General features: G+C 49.7%; 4 protein-coding genes and 1 non-coding gene across 5 annotated transcripts; 2 read left to right on the plus strand and 3 right to left on the minus strand. All coding sequences in view use genetic code 12, as the record gives it.

Moving 5' to 3' along the window:
• The first annotated feature begins 1,964 nt into the window (after positions 1-1,964).
• CXQ87_003702 lies at positions 1,965-2,036 on the plus strand. Its single transcript has one exon. It is a non-coding gene; the product is annotated as a tRNA-Glu (tRNA).
• Positions 2,037-2,619: 583 nt separating this feature from the next.
• On the plus strand, positions 2,620-3,657 carry PDR16 (phosphatidylinositol transporter; the record flags this gene model as incomplete). The annotated part of the gene is made up of 1 exon (XM_025482169.1): positions 2,620-3,657. One exon carries the CDS (start codon positions 2,620-2,622, stop codon positions 3,655-3,657), a length of 1,038 nt encoding a protein of 345 aa, XP_025336787.1.
• A 575-nt stretch (positions 3,658-4,232) lies between these two features.
• On the minus strand, positions 4,233-5,054 carry CXQ87_003704 (exosome non-catalytic core subunit; the record flags this gene model as incomplete). Its single annotated transcript, XM_025482170.1, has 1 exon — positions 4,233-5,054. One exon carries the CDS (start codon positions 5,052-5,054, stop codon positions 4,233-4,235), a length of 822 nt encoding a protein of 273 aa, XP_025336788.1.
• Positions 5,055-6,612: 1,558 nt separating this feature from the next.
• On the minus strand, positions 6,613-10,032 carry BNI4 (Bni4p; the record flags this gene model as incomplete). Its single annotated transcript, XM_025482171.1, has 2 exons — positions 6,613-9,007; positions 9,038-10,032. The coding sequence occupies 2 exons, from the start codon at positions 10,030-10,032 to the stop codon at positions 6,613-6,615; spliced, it is 3,390 nt and encodes a 1,129-aa protein (XP_025336789.1).
• A 1,518-nt stretch (positions 10,033-11,550) lies between these two features.
• Positions 11,551-12,525, minus strand: CXQ87_003706 (uncharacterized protein; the record flags this gene model as incomplete). The annotated part of the gene is made up of 1 exon (XM_025482172.1): positions 11,551-12,525. One exon carries the CDS (start codon positions 12,523-12,525, stop codon positions 11,551-11,553), a length of 975 nt encoding a protein of 324 aa, XP_025336790.1.
• Positions 12,526-12,771: the final 246 nt, after the last annotated feature.

Raw genomic sequence — 12,771 nt, forward strand, 5'->3', positions numbered from 1 at the left:
GTGGGGTGGAGGTGGATATATACACTGATGTTTTGAAATTTTGGTTGAGTTATGGAAGTGGGTGTTTTTGGTGGAGTGCTGGGATTCTGGATTCATGGGAGAGAGCGAAGTGGTGGGAGCCAATTGGATGGCCACTACAGCAAACAAGGCTCCAAGGGAGACATGCAGCCGAGATACTTCAGCCAAATGAGGTCTGGATGTTTTGATGATAGTAAACTCAATCAGATAGCATGCCATATTAATTAAGCGGGGAATAGGGATGTCAAGTTTACGAATTGTGGAGGTATTCTTTGGTTTCCCAGCCATGGGTGGAATGAGCTATAGGGAAGACCAGATGACATGATGTGGCTGCTCTTAGACAAAAAGCCATCTTTGAAAAACGCAGAATTAGAGAATAATAGCAAAATAAGGCCTTTTGTAATGGCAGACTATTCCCTATGTACTAGACACGAGACTCTGAAGCATACATGCGATATCTAGCACACGTAGAACAGTACCATTGGATCCCTGTTTGCTGAATAATAAGACAGCTACAATCAAGAGCTTTTAGACCTGCCCAGCACGTTCATTTTGGTTATTTTGGTGTTTTTAATTGGAAGATTCACTGCGGCCTAGAGGCAGAGACACTCACCTGAAACCAACAAATTTCACTTAGCTACTCTAAATATGGGAGACGTCATTTGAGGTTACGCTGGAACCTGGATTCATGATGCAGCTAAAAAGAGCACTATTGGCCTGAAAACATGTATATCGTTGCCAACGTGGATTGCCCTTAAGTTGGCCCTAACGATTTGCCATACCCGCAGTTACAAAATACCCGGACCAAAGCACCTCAAGACAAATGGCTAAATCGCCACCTCTACTGATTTTGTCCCTTTTGAGTCACCTTCACCTTTCAATGGCTCGTTTGGGAGACTTCACGATGATATATTATATCCAGGGAGATGAGTTAATGTGTTCGCTTGGCGCTGAAGGTATTTAAGCACCTCGGTATAGGTGTAGATATCATCTCGTCTGAGGTCTGTAGCATAAGGCTCACCGCAGCCCTTGGTGAGATAGTAGCAAAGTATGTCTTCGGTCACAGCTCCTTCGAGAATGACTATCTTTAACTCATTGAATTGACTGAGATAGACCGCGAGGGAGTTGGATCCACGATTCAACCTCGACATGGCACGAATCGCATATTGTGCGTAGTTTGGCGGGTAGAATGCTTTCTTGAGGGGTCGAGTACTTCTTGCCCGGATAACTGCGTCCATTCCGGTTTCTGCCTGCAATCCTCAAGCCATTCTCTGGCTTCGTCCCGAAGCAGCATCTGGACAAGGAGTCTATCATCTTCGGGGTTTCCACCGAAACGGTCCTGGCACTCCCATATATAATTTCTGATGCACTTGGGGATGCGGTCGCCTCTGTAGGGGGTGATATGGGTGGCCAACTCGCTAATCATGGGTCTCTCTTTTTAGAACTCATTTTCTGCGGTATAAAATGTGATGGCTATTCGAGGGATCTTTTATGGCGGTTGGTCGTAGATGCACGAGGTGTTATTAAGTTCAAGGACGCTGAAAAAGAATGCCTAGGCTATACTGTGATACGGTTCGTCTGGGGGATCTCTTTCAGCTGTTGGTCTCAAACCTATACTTATGTATTTTTGATAAGCTAACCGCTAACCTTGTTTCACACTTGGGAAGAAACACGCCTTTTTATAGTGCGCTTTGGGGCTCTTTTCGTAACTCGAAGTTCTCAATTTCGTAGATACCGTAACTCGCAAATCGTAAATGCGCAATTCCCTAGGAAGAAAGCCTAGGCTATACCATGTGTCCTACTATTTCCTTTAAAGTTCCAATTGGGGTTTCGTCGGTTATAATTTACACCTTAGCACCTCAAAACCCAGTCATGTGATTTGCGGCACGTGACCAAGGCAGTACTGCCCCGACAATATTGTCCTGCGCATTTTCGAACTATAACAATCCGATATGGTGTAATGGCTAGCACAGTTCGCTCTCACCGAGCAGATCGGGGTTCGATTCCCCGTATCGGAGCTTTCTTTTTTCACAATTCCAGATCCACTTATTTTTCCCGATCATTTCCCGAAACTCACTTTTCTTGATTGCTGTGAAAACTCTACTCAATGCTGCTACGTCCGATGCAAACCTAACCCTTTTGCTATTTAATGGGCCCATGTGCGGACTCGGACATACCCCCCTGAAGGGTCCACACTAACGTAATCCAAATCACACTACTAAAAAAATAAAATATTGGCTGGACTCCCTCGGCTTTAAGCGCCGGATTAACCTCCAGCCGCCACCAGCCAAGTATCATGTAGCTCTAAATCCGCAGCGCTTGGCACTCTCTTATCGTGTGAACCTCTCCACCATTGAACCGTGAAAAAGTACAAAAAAAGCAAATTATCAGCCCACGCCTAAATCCGTTTCTAAACTTTTCAAAAATTTCAAAAAAATTCCAGGATCTGCTGTTCCCAAAGCTTATCTGGGCCATCTCCTTCAGAATGAGGCTTCGGTTCGGGATAACGTGAAGTAAGCCGCGGATGCGCGACCGGAACGCAAATGTTCCGCGATGTACCGTAGAAGCAGGGGAAAAAAGTCCAAACATCAACACTCCACAATGCTTTTCAAAAAAGACAAAAAGGACAAGGAGCCTCAGGATGTCAACAAGGACGTCACTCACGTGCCCTTCACGGAGCCCACAGACGAGTCCAAGGTGCCTGGCGAGCTGAATCTCACTTCTGACCAGAAGGAGAAGTTCACCAAGGTGTACCAGCACTTTGCTAAGGAGGGCTTCACTGTTGCCGACTCGGAGGAGTCACACAAGCACAAGGACAAGGCTCACTATAAGCCTTTGACGGAAGACGAGAAGTCCTGGTTGACCAGAGAGTGTTTCTTGCGGTACTTGAGGGCGACTAAGTGGAAGGTGGAGGACGCCATCTCCAGAATCGAAGGCACGCTTGCCTGGAGACGTGAATTTGGCATTTCCGGCAACTTTGACCTGGAAAACGAGGTCAACGGCACCCTTGTTGCCCCTGAGAACGAAACAGGCAAGGAGGTGATCTTGGGGTACGATAACGACGCCAGACCCTGTCTCTACTTGAAGCCTGGTCGCCAGAACACCAAAACGTCTCAAAGACAGGTCCAGCACGTCGTGTACATGCTTGAGAAGGTGATCGATTACATGCCTCCCGGCCAGGACTCCCTTGCTTTGTTGATTGACTTCAAGGCCTCTCCTGTGGGTACGCAGAACGGCAAAATCCCACCAGTCAGCACAGGAAGACAGGTGTTGAACATCTTGCAGACACACTACCCAGAGCGTCTCGGCAAGGCCCTCTTGACGAATATCCCATGGCTCGGATGGACGTTCTTGAAGATCATCCACCCTTTCATCGACCCACTCACGCGAGAGAAGTTGGTGTTCGACCAGCCTTTCCCAGATTACGTGCCTAAGCTGCAGTTAGACAAGGACTTCGGCGGCAAGGTCAACTTCGAGTACGAGCAGGAGAAGTACTGGCCTCAAATGATCAGCATTGCCGAGGAGAAGAAGCGCAAGTACGTCAAGCGGTTCGAAACGTTCGGCTCCAAGGTGGGCTTGTCTGAGTACGACTTGAGAGGCGACCACGAGGAGTTGAAGTACCCGCCAGGCGTTGCGTAAACCAACCCAAAAAACGTTATAGACTTTCTAGACACACGCTAGATTAAATGGGGAATTGAGGCAGCCAGGCGGCGCCTCGCGGTACGGCTGAGAGAATCAGCAAGATTTTGGTTCATTCGCTTTTGGATTTTGTCACGCTTTGGTTGTTCGATAGAGCCAGGCGTCCGACACTTTTGTATATACTTCAAATATTCATTTTCAGTGGTAGCGAGTGGGCACCTGGCAACATACTCTTGCCGCGATGATGGACGTTCAACTTTAGACGCTTTGCGTCTTAGTGAAATGCAATGAGCAGGTGAGGCGGATGAAGCATGAGTATGAATATGAGATCAGGGTCAACCAGGTCGTCCTGTGGAGCATCAATGAGGTCGATCCGTCAGAATCAGAATTATTGTGGATCCAAAAACTTCAATTAAAGCCACTTCGGGTCGTCATCCTCCCTGAGATCCATGTTGATCCATATAGATCCTTATAAATCCTTATAGATCCTTATAGATCTACACCTTGGATCATCGTCATGGATTCCAAGATCCTTGGGGTGGGCAACACCCACCAAACGGCTTTTTGGAGTCCACCTACGAAAAGAGCTTGGCACACTTCCTCTTCTCCGTCACTCCAGTACGCTCACACACCATCGTCTCCCAGTCTATAGCCAACATCTGCTCACCAGCACCGCCTTCGCTCTTGGCAAAAACCACACCCAAGTCGTTGCGTGCCGTGGTCAAATAGTAGTTGGAGCCGTCGCCTAGCGAAAGCACCAGCGCACGAACCACATCGCCTGGTTTGAAGCACTCCACAATCTTCACCTTATCTCTCTCCGTAGACCTCACATCCTGGGTTCTGATAATTCCTCTGAAGGCCTCGCCAACGTCCACAGGCTGGGCACCCGCCAGACTGCCTTGGAAAGAAGCCACAGCTCCATAGGACGAAAGAAGCTGAGAACCTCCACCCATGGGGACGGAAAACTGGGCCGACGTGCCTGTGGAGCCCATTCCCAGATCGGACGAGACATTGCCGGCGCCTTCAACACACAAAATCTCGCATGTTGCTTGTTTGGGATTGAGTCTGATGACCTTGACCAAAACCACATCGCCTTCTCGGGGCAAATTGGTCGAAGTGGCCGAGACCGCCGCCTGGGCGTCTGCAGCGACTTGCTTGAACTCGGAGTAGTCCGTTTTGGGAATCACGGAAACCAAAAAGTCCTGGTTCTTCTCCTCCAGCTGGAGTTGCTGAACCACCACACGTCCTAGCACCGTCGCCAGAATGATCTCAGCCTGGCCTCCTTCAACATCAACTTTTGTCACCACGGCTCCTTTTCCAGGAAAATACCGCTGCTGCACGCCATTCTCCTCCTTACTGGCCGCCATGAGGTACTGGCCCGGCACCGCTGTGTCCATTTCTGTTTGGCTCATGTAGTTGCGATGAGCTTTTCGCACCCAGCATTGATGGAGTTGATGGGTGGGGAGGAGGAGATATTTGCTTAGAAATTGATGTTTAAATTGAGTTGAAGGATGAAATAGAATTTTGGGATTCCGCTGCTTTTATATCTTTTGTTTTGACTCGGGGCTGTGCTCGAGTGACGGGTGCAGCTATACGACTGATCCGCAGCTTATCTGGGCAAGGAGGAAAGCGAGGCGGTGTTACAGAGTTCTGGAGACTTGAATTAAATGAAGAAGGGAAGCATATGTTCAATTTTACCTCGGTAAGAAGTAATCGGTATTTATTTGTTTTTAGAGGAGCCCATGTAGTTGTCTTCATCGGCTGGTGGCTGCAAACGCATGTGTATTGGCTGTATGGCATCAACGAGACTCGTGAAACCCACGAAATTATGATATCATCCAGATTTGCTAAATCTTCAAATCCACTCCCAACCAATTGCACCCAGCCAATCGCTTGACAGTTTGTTTGTTGATGTTTCGTGAGACCTATTAGACGACATTTCACCGTTTATCCAAAAGTGGAACCGCTTCTTCGTCGTCACAGAAGTTTACAAAACACCGCATTCAATGCTTCTCTCAGAAGCCAACCTCTTGCATGAATGCTCTCGTCGAATGGCTACAACCAACAACCATTCTTCGTCTAGGTGCCCAGAGAGCCGTTTTTAAACTAGCCTAGCCTTTTTACCCGTTTAGACAAACATCCAACATCCGACTTATCCTCACTAGGCACATACGGACAATGATGCTGCTCAATGTTTGGCTATTACCCAAAAGGACAGACAAGCGAGTACAAAAAGTGACCAGTAGCCAGAAACCACAATTTTTTCAGAAGAAGGCTATTTTGTTCCTGATCTTGATTCCATTATGCTTTTCGAATTGAGCAAGCATGCGCTTTTGACCCATGGAGTCATACGAGGGCTCACCGAGACAATGGTCATTCAACTAATGCTGGCCCCATGTCCTAAACAAAGCTATTTCGTCACATTAGACCTTAAACAATACAAGCAAACTCCACCCCAGATGGGTCAGCTCCTACCTACTGACGTATCCCTGCTTAAACGTAAATTCGTATATAATGAGCGCAAGCTGGTGCTACGCAAACCCAGCCATACGCCAAGCTTCTCGACGGAAACAAATGCAATTATAGATCAAATGCCGAAACTATGAAGTAACACGCCCAGATGGTGTCCGGATGGGGCAGTCTGACCAACTCATCCTCTCCTGCACTTGCTGCTCATCTAGCATCAACATGTCTTATCCCGAATACGTCGACGGCAAGGCCCCAGTGGTGACCCTCAAGGAATACGACAACGCCCCTTGGGCAGGCACGACATGTGTCGACAGAAGAGACGGCGGCTTTGTCATTGTGGACATGCAGAAGCCCGATCAGGTGGTGGCACGAGTCGATCCCAACGATAACGGCACTTTGGACACCATCTTCAAAAGCGCCCACAAGGACTTTTCGACGCAGCTCGAGAACAAGGACGTTCAGCGCAAGTAAAAAATCAATTTATGCTTAGAAGAAATGCGTGTAGCACTGGGAGTCCTGGTGGACCTCCATCTCGCTCTTGATCTCGTTGAGTTCCTCACGGATCTGCTGCGCCAACAAGGGCGTCAACTGGTTGCAAGTGGCAATGTCGGGGTGGCGATCGTATTCCTCCCCGTTGTAGGTATCGTAAAGTATAATTCTCGAGGAGAAACGGACACCGCCTGGTTTGTATGCAACCTTGGGCGATGCCATGGGCAGTTTTTTGATTCTGGAAATAAAGGACGTCAAGGAGCGAGGGCTCGAGGCAGCGCTCTGGTCCGAAAGCGATGGAATGCGGTCATGGTAAAAAGGCCCGGTGGGCGGTTGGAGCCCCATCATCTTGGGTGAGGGCACTCCTCTATTGGCAGCGTTCCCTGTAGATTTAAGACCCGGCGCCTGCGCTGGTTTCTTCACTGAAAAACCGTGGCCAATGTCGTTTTCCAGGTCGTCCTCGGACGAATATATATCCTCGTCGGATTCGTCATCAGACAGGCCAAAGCCTTGCCCCACTGCAGACGACTCGTTTGAGGAATCGTACATATTTAGCAGCTGGTGTGAGCCAGTCTTGGCAATTGCCTGTTTGCTTATCGCGGGTCCTTTGAAGCCCTTAAACGACATGGAGATGGGCCTGGCAACATTACTTGGCAGCTCCCGGGCCACCGCTTCATTCATGGCCATTTGGTAGGCTGTTCCTAAAATCGGCAGCTTCGTAATCGCGTCATCGGCGGTACCTAATTTGGGCGTCAGTTTGACGCTCGTCGGATTTTCGCACGGACCGTCTACGATCATTAGACTGGGCTCGCTGTCTTGCGTCTCGTCCTGGGGCTTGGGCGAATTCTTAGCCGAGACATCCTCGAGCTGCTGCTGCGTTTCCTGAATAGGCTTTTCCTCGTCTGGCTCATTCACGGATCCATTTTCTTTTGATGCGATGGGTTCCGCGGGGGTCACAATCGTTTCCTCATTAGGCTCGCTGATGACACTTTGGATATTTTTGTCTCCTTGTGGCGCACTCTCTTGCTTATTTTGATCCTGCAAGTCAGATCCAAAAGTAAACTCGCCCAGATCAACCACGGAAGGAAGCGATGGCTCGCGTGGCGGCGACAGGACTTGTACCGGGGAAGAGGGAAACTCAAGATTGTCGACATCAATGAAGTCAGAAAACTCGATAAAATCTTGCAAATTCTCGGAGTCGTTGTTCATGAACCCCTCAGCAAAATTGTCCTGGTTGAAGCTCTGAAAGTCGAGGGTGGGGAGAAGGCCCAATCCGGGATTTTCCAACTCCTCAGTTTCGTGTGCTTCCACGGGGCTCGGCAATTTGTCGGCCACTGCTTGGTCGATCAGATGCACAACGCCATTCAAGCTGCTCATAGACAGCGAATTCTTCAAAATACTTCCGGCTCTCTTCATTGATCTGGGACTGCTCTGACCTGCCTCACCGCTGTACACGATGACATTTTCGTCAGAACCATTGTAGTTGATGTAAGAGCTTCTCTTGCCATTGGACTTGATGGAACGCATGGACCTGGATCTCTCGAGAGAAACAATGCTTTCGATCTCGTGTGGGTTCAACAGCTTGGGGAACAACGCTTCACCAAGAAGTTGGTCACTGCGAGGCGGATTAAGACTCAGGCGGTTTGACTGTGGGGGCTTCGATCCTGGAGTCTCATTGAATCTGTACTTGAGCAAAGGCAGGCCAAACGAGGCATCGGATTTGTACTCGGGTAGCCTGAGATTGTCTGTAGGCTCAAGACCCAATTCTTCACCAAAGTTCTCGTGAGCGTGTCTTTGAGGTGGGTCAGCAGCGATATTGGCTGAATCGTCCTCCACACCATTTTTGGAGTACTCGAAATTATAGTCAGAGTCGTCGACTTCACGAATTGTATTACCGTTCGCAGGCTTTCTATCATTCTCAGGCTCCAAAGTGTTTGTTGCCGGAGTATCAACCTCAGCGAAGGATCCTGGAGTAGTTGGCGTCTGAGGCGTCTTTGATGGTTTAGGCTCGGGTTCGGCAAGAGATACGATGTTGCCGTCGCTCTTCTTTCTCTTGAAACCTGCAAACAAATTCTTCTCCTTGTCTTTCCTCTTAGTCTTGGTGGGCTCCTTTTGCTCTTTTGTCTTCTCTTTATGCTCTTTAGTCTTGTCCTTTGGTTCCTTCACCTTCTTCGCCTTTGGCTCCTTTGGTTCTTTGGGCTCTTTTACTTCGCGTAGCGCAGAGAAGGATGGGGTCGAGAAGGATTTCGCCTTGAGCTTAGCTGGTTTGCTGGGCAGATCGGAACTCTTTTTCTTGAAGAGTCCACGGAAACTAAAGCGCTTGGAGGCCGGCTCGGGCTTGCGCTCAGCAGCAGCGTGGATGTCTCCCATCGTGCTGCTACGGATAGGCGATCTGGAAGACGGCTGGGTGGGGCGATTAGACCTTTCACTCTTGAGGTCATTGTGGAGGGACATGGATGACTTGGGGGTACCGAACGCCGAGGACAGTAACTTGGACACAGCGTTTGCACTAACCAGCTTCTTTGGCGATGGTCTGGGCAGTCCTGTGGCTGTGGCCGATGTTTTGGGTTTTGCGGGTGTTTGGGCGGGTTGAGCCGCGAGCTGGAAGGGCGGCTGGAGCGCCTCGGGCTCGGCAGGGAGAAGCGATTTCACGGGAGGAACCGGCAGCGCTGGAGCTGTTTTTTGTTCCGGTGGAGGCTGGGGCAAGTCTTTTGTCTGTGGAAGGGTAGCCGTGGAGGCGGAGAGAGCTGGGTAGGTCAGGTAGTCGGGCTCCTCGACAGCGGTGGTGTCCTGATCCAGCTCCAGGTTTTTGCGGGGACCCAGCACAGTTAGAAGCTGTGGCAGGAAGTCTTTTGTGGGTCTCTTGACGGTGTAGAAAGACGCTGGAGGGTCCAACTTGGGCGTTCCCATGGAGTATCCGGACTCACCAATGGTGCTGATGGAGGAGGAGTGGCGGTGGCGCTCGGGAGACGCGTCTACGCTTTCTGTGGATTTGGCCGTGTGGAAGGTAGACGTGGAAGCGTCTGGAGGAGGTTTATGGAGCAGCACCCGCAGACCGCTGTAAGTGTAGTTTGCGTTGAAGGCGGGCTTGTCGAACACCGAGGCGGGTGGCACAGGCGAGGGTTCCTCTTCTTCCTGAATGGATTCCGGAATGTTCTCCTTGGGCGCCTCTTTTCCGTTCATGATGCTCTCCAAGGCTTTCATGGAAGGCGAAGCGCTCATGAAGGATGTTCTCTGGTTCAACACGTCCTTTTCAGCAGCTCCATCGAGAGTTCCAGCGGCAATGGAATTCGACAGCGTCAGGTGAGGTAAAGCCACAGAACGGCGTAGCGTGGAGATGTGGTTGGCCAGACTGGACTGGGAGATATGGGCCAGCAGGGAGTAGAAGGAGTTGTTCCAGAGAGCTTCCTCGGACATTCTAGGTGGATGCTAGAAAGAACAAAAAGTATGTGGATGGTCTGATTGAAAGACCTATGCTATAATGACGGGGCGAGGATGAGCTTATCAGCAAAACTAGGGAGTAAGAGGAGTAGTTCAGTTTTGACTAGAGTAGGTTTGAGAATAGATGGATTCGCGCGCCAGGGCGCGTGGGCAGGGGTCGGGCTTTGGTGGTGTGCTGGTGTTTCTAGTAATTTTGTGGGCGGGAGGTCTGGGTTTTTTCGCCTCCAGTAGTGTGAAAAGCGGCTGGTGTTTTGGCGGCAGTTTTCGGCGGCTTTTCTGCGTCTCTAGCGTGGGCATTTAGCCTCTGAGGGCCTCCCACAGCATCGTCTCAGGCCCGCACGCTGGCGGCAGGAACGCGTCGTGCCTGCTACGCGACGCACGAAATTAGCGAACGAGGAAAAAAAAAAGCCAGAAAATGGACCCAGAAGCCTGCAAGAGTGGTGGGCAAAAGTTGAAAAAAATGAAAAAAGTTTTGGGAGAAAAACGGAGAGTGCAAAATCGAATGAAGGAAAGTTGATGGGGAAGTTTATGGAACAGAACTCCAGAAAGGTTTTGGTGTTGGGTATCGGGCAAAGCTTTGGGTGCCGGGTTGCCGCACAGCTGCTTTTTCAAGATGGGCTGGTTCCAGAAATGCCACGCTGGGTGCGTCTGAAACACGGGCTTGAATTTGTAGTTTTTGTGAAATTCCAATTCTTCAGCCTGGCCAGCTTTGGAGATTTTCAAATTGTAGATCGACTACCGAGACATCTCGGCCATTCGGGAATATCCGCAACAGAGCCACACCGAGTAAAGGATCCACGGCAAAGGCTCAAATCGCAGGTTGAACCGAGCTCAATTTGACAAACCCGGACATGTGGCAACTTATTCACCAAGTCCCTTGATTAGTCACTTTTTGAATAACAAAAAAAAAAAAAAAAAAAAAAAAAAAAAAAAAAAATAGCATATGAAGAGGAGCTTTTAGCCTTATTTCATTCTCCCTTGGAATCGCCTCAGTCATTTGGCCTTGGCACTGGGCGTTTGCAGCCATTTCTTCCCGCCTCTCAAAACCACCTCAACCCTCATCACCTTTCCATTTTGGTTAAATTCCAAGCGCCAAGGGCACAAAGCCCTACGGTGGGGGAAAACAAAGAGAATAGAAGAATGGCTCCGGCTGGCGATTGTCCGATGGGGAATGCGCAATACAAATATTTCAGGCGGCCTCATACAGCCAGGATACATTCGGGAGAATGGGAAGGGGGTGTACCAAGCGAGGCTAAAAAAATTAGTAGGGGTCTAAAATATCCACCTCACATAGGGGCAGATTGTCGAGGGTCTCACTCACGATGGCGCATTGTTCGATATGGTTATATTACCTACATCAATGCAGATCCCGGGACCCTGATATCCAGGTTCAGGATTGGACCTTGCACCAGTGTGGTACTTGGTATAAGGCTGTAGATCGGCTTGCTGCCAATCATGAAAAAAAAAATGGTTTCTAGGTGGTGATCCTTGCATCTAGACGATCACACAGTCTCTCTTCTTCTTCTGCTTCTTGTCCTTTGGCTTAAGCTTGTTCTTCGTTTGTACCGAGTATGTGGATGCGGCATCTAAAGACGACTCCGCCTTGCTGAAATTGCTCTGGGCCCGCAGGTTCAATGAGCTGGTGTCCGAGTCCAGCGTGTAGACGCTTTCAGTGTAGACGCCAGATTTGGAAAATACTTGGGAATCGAGCTTTAGCGTGGGGTCCATGCCATTCTGCAACAAGGAGTTTGCCAAGTACATGTAGAGCTTGATCCACAAGACCTCGAGCTCGTGGGTGAACTTTGTGCCGAAACGCTCCTGGAAGGTCTGGATGAACGCCTCACCCATGAGCTCAAACTGCGGCGCTTCAATGCCCAAGATTCGGGAATGCGTGTTGCCCAACTTGGTAAGGTAGTCGTCAAGCACAGAGAGGTTTTCAAGCGAGCTGATGGCCAACGAAATGACGCTGGCAAAAGCGGCAGCCTGGTGACGCAACGAGGGGAACATGAGCTCTAGCTCAGGATCCATCAGAAGCAACGTGTGGTAGAAAGATATGCAGAACATCGACAGCGCCATTGAGGCGTAGCGATTCGAGGTGACCTGGTTCTGTTTCACCTGGAGCAGGCCCTCAATCGGAAGCAGCAGCTCTGTGGTTTCGAGTTCTTCATCCACAAGCATTTTGTTCCATGTGTAGCGTAAAAGGTTGATTTCTCTAGGGGAGAGCTGGAAAGAAACTTTGAATTTGCTCTGAACGGTCAAGTTCGAGTCCACGGACGAGTTTGTGCCGACTTTCCTGAGGCCGTACGATTCGTCGTCGTGCTTTTCATTGAGGGTGGTTCCTCCAAGCGACACATCCAGCGACATGGAGTCGACACGCAGAAGGATGTGCTTCTTCACGACATTTATGTTGCTGAGCTGAGAGAAACGGGCCGGTTTCCTCAGGTTTCTGGTGGTTGTATCTGCGATCATTGGGTGGGGGAGTGGAGGATTCTGCGGTTTTATATAGCGCTTGAAGGTGCAGCAGTGTTGCCTGATTTGTGCGTCCCGTTTAAGTCGAGCGGCTGAAGCCTGGAGTTGAGTTTTTTTTGGGTTTGGATAAAAGTGAAAAAAGTGGATGTTCGAAAAAAAGCGGAACGGGCCGCCTTTATATTATACGTGGGGAGCCAGGGCTGAAGAGACCTGCGGGAAAGATCTTGCGTGGATTAGTGAAGCAGC

This window comes from Candidozyma duobushaemuli (assembly GCF_002926085.2).
Source record: "Candidozyma duobushaemuli strain B09383 chromosome Unknown D_B09383, whole genome shotgun sequence".
In the NCBI taxonomy this organism is placed as follows: domain Eukaryota; kingdom Fungi; phylum Ascomycota; class Pichiomycetes; order Serinales; family Metschnikowiaceae; genus Candidozyma; species Candidozyma duobushaemuli.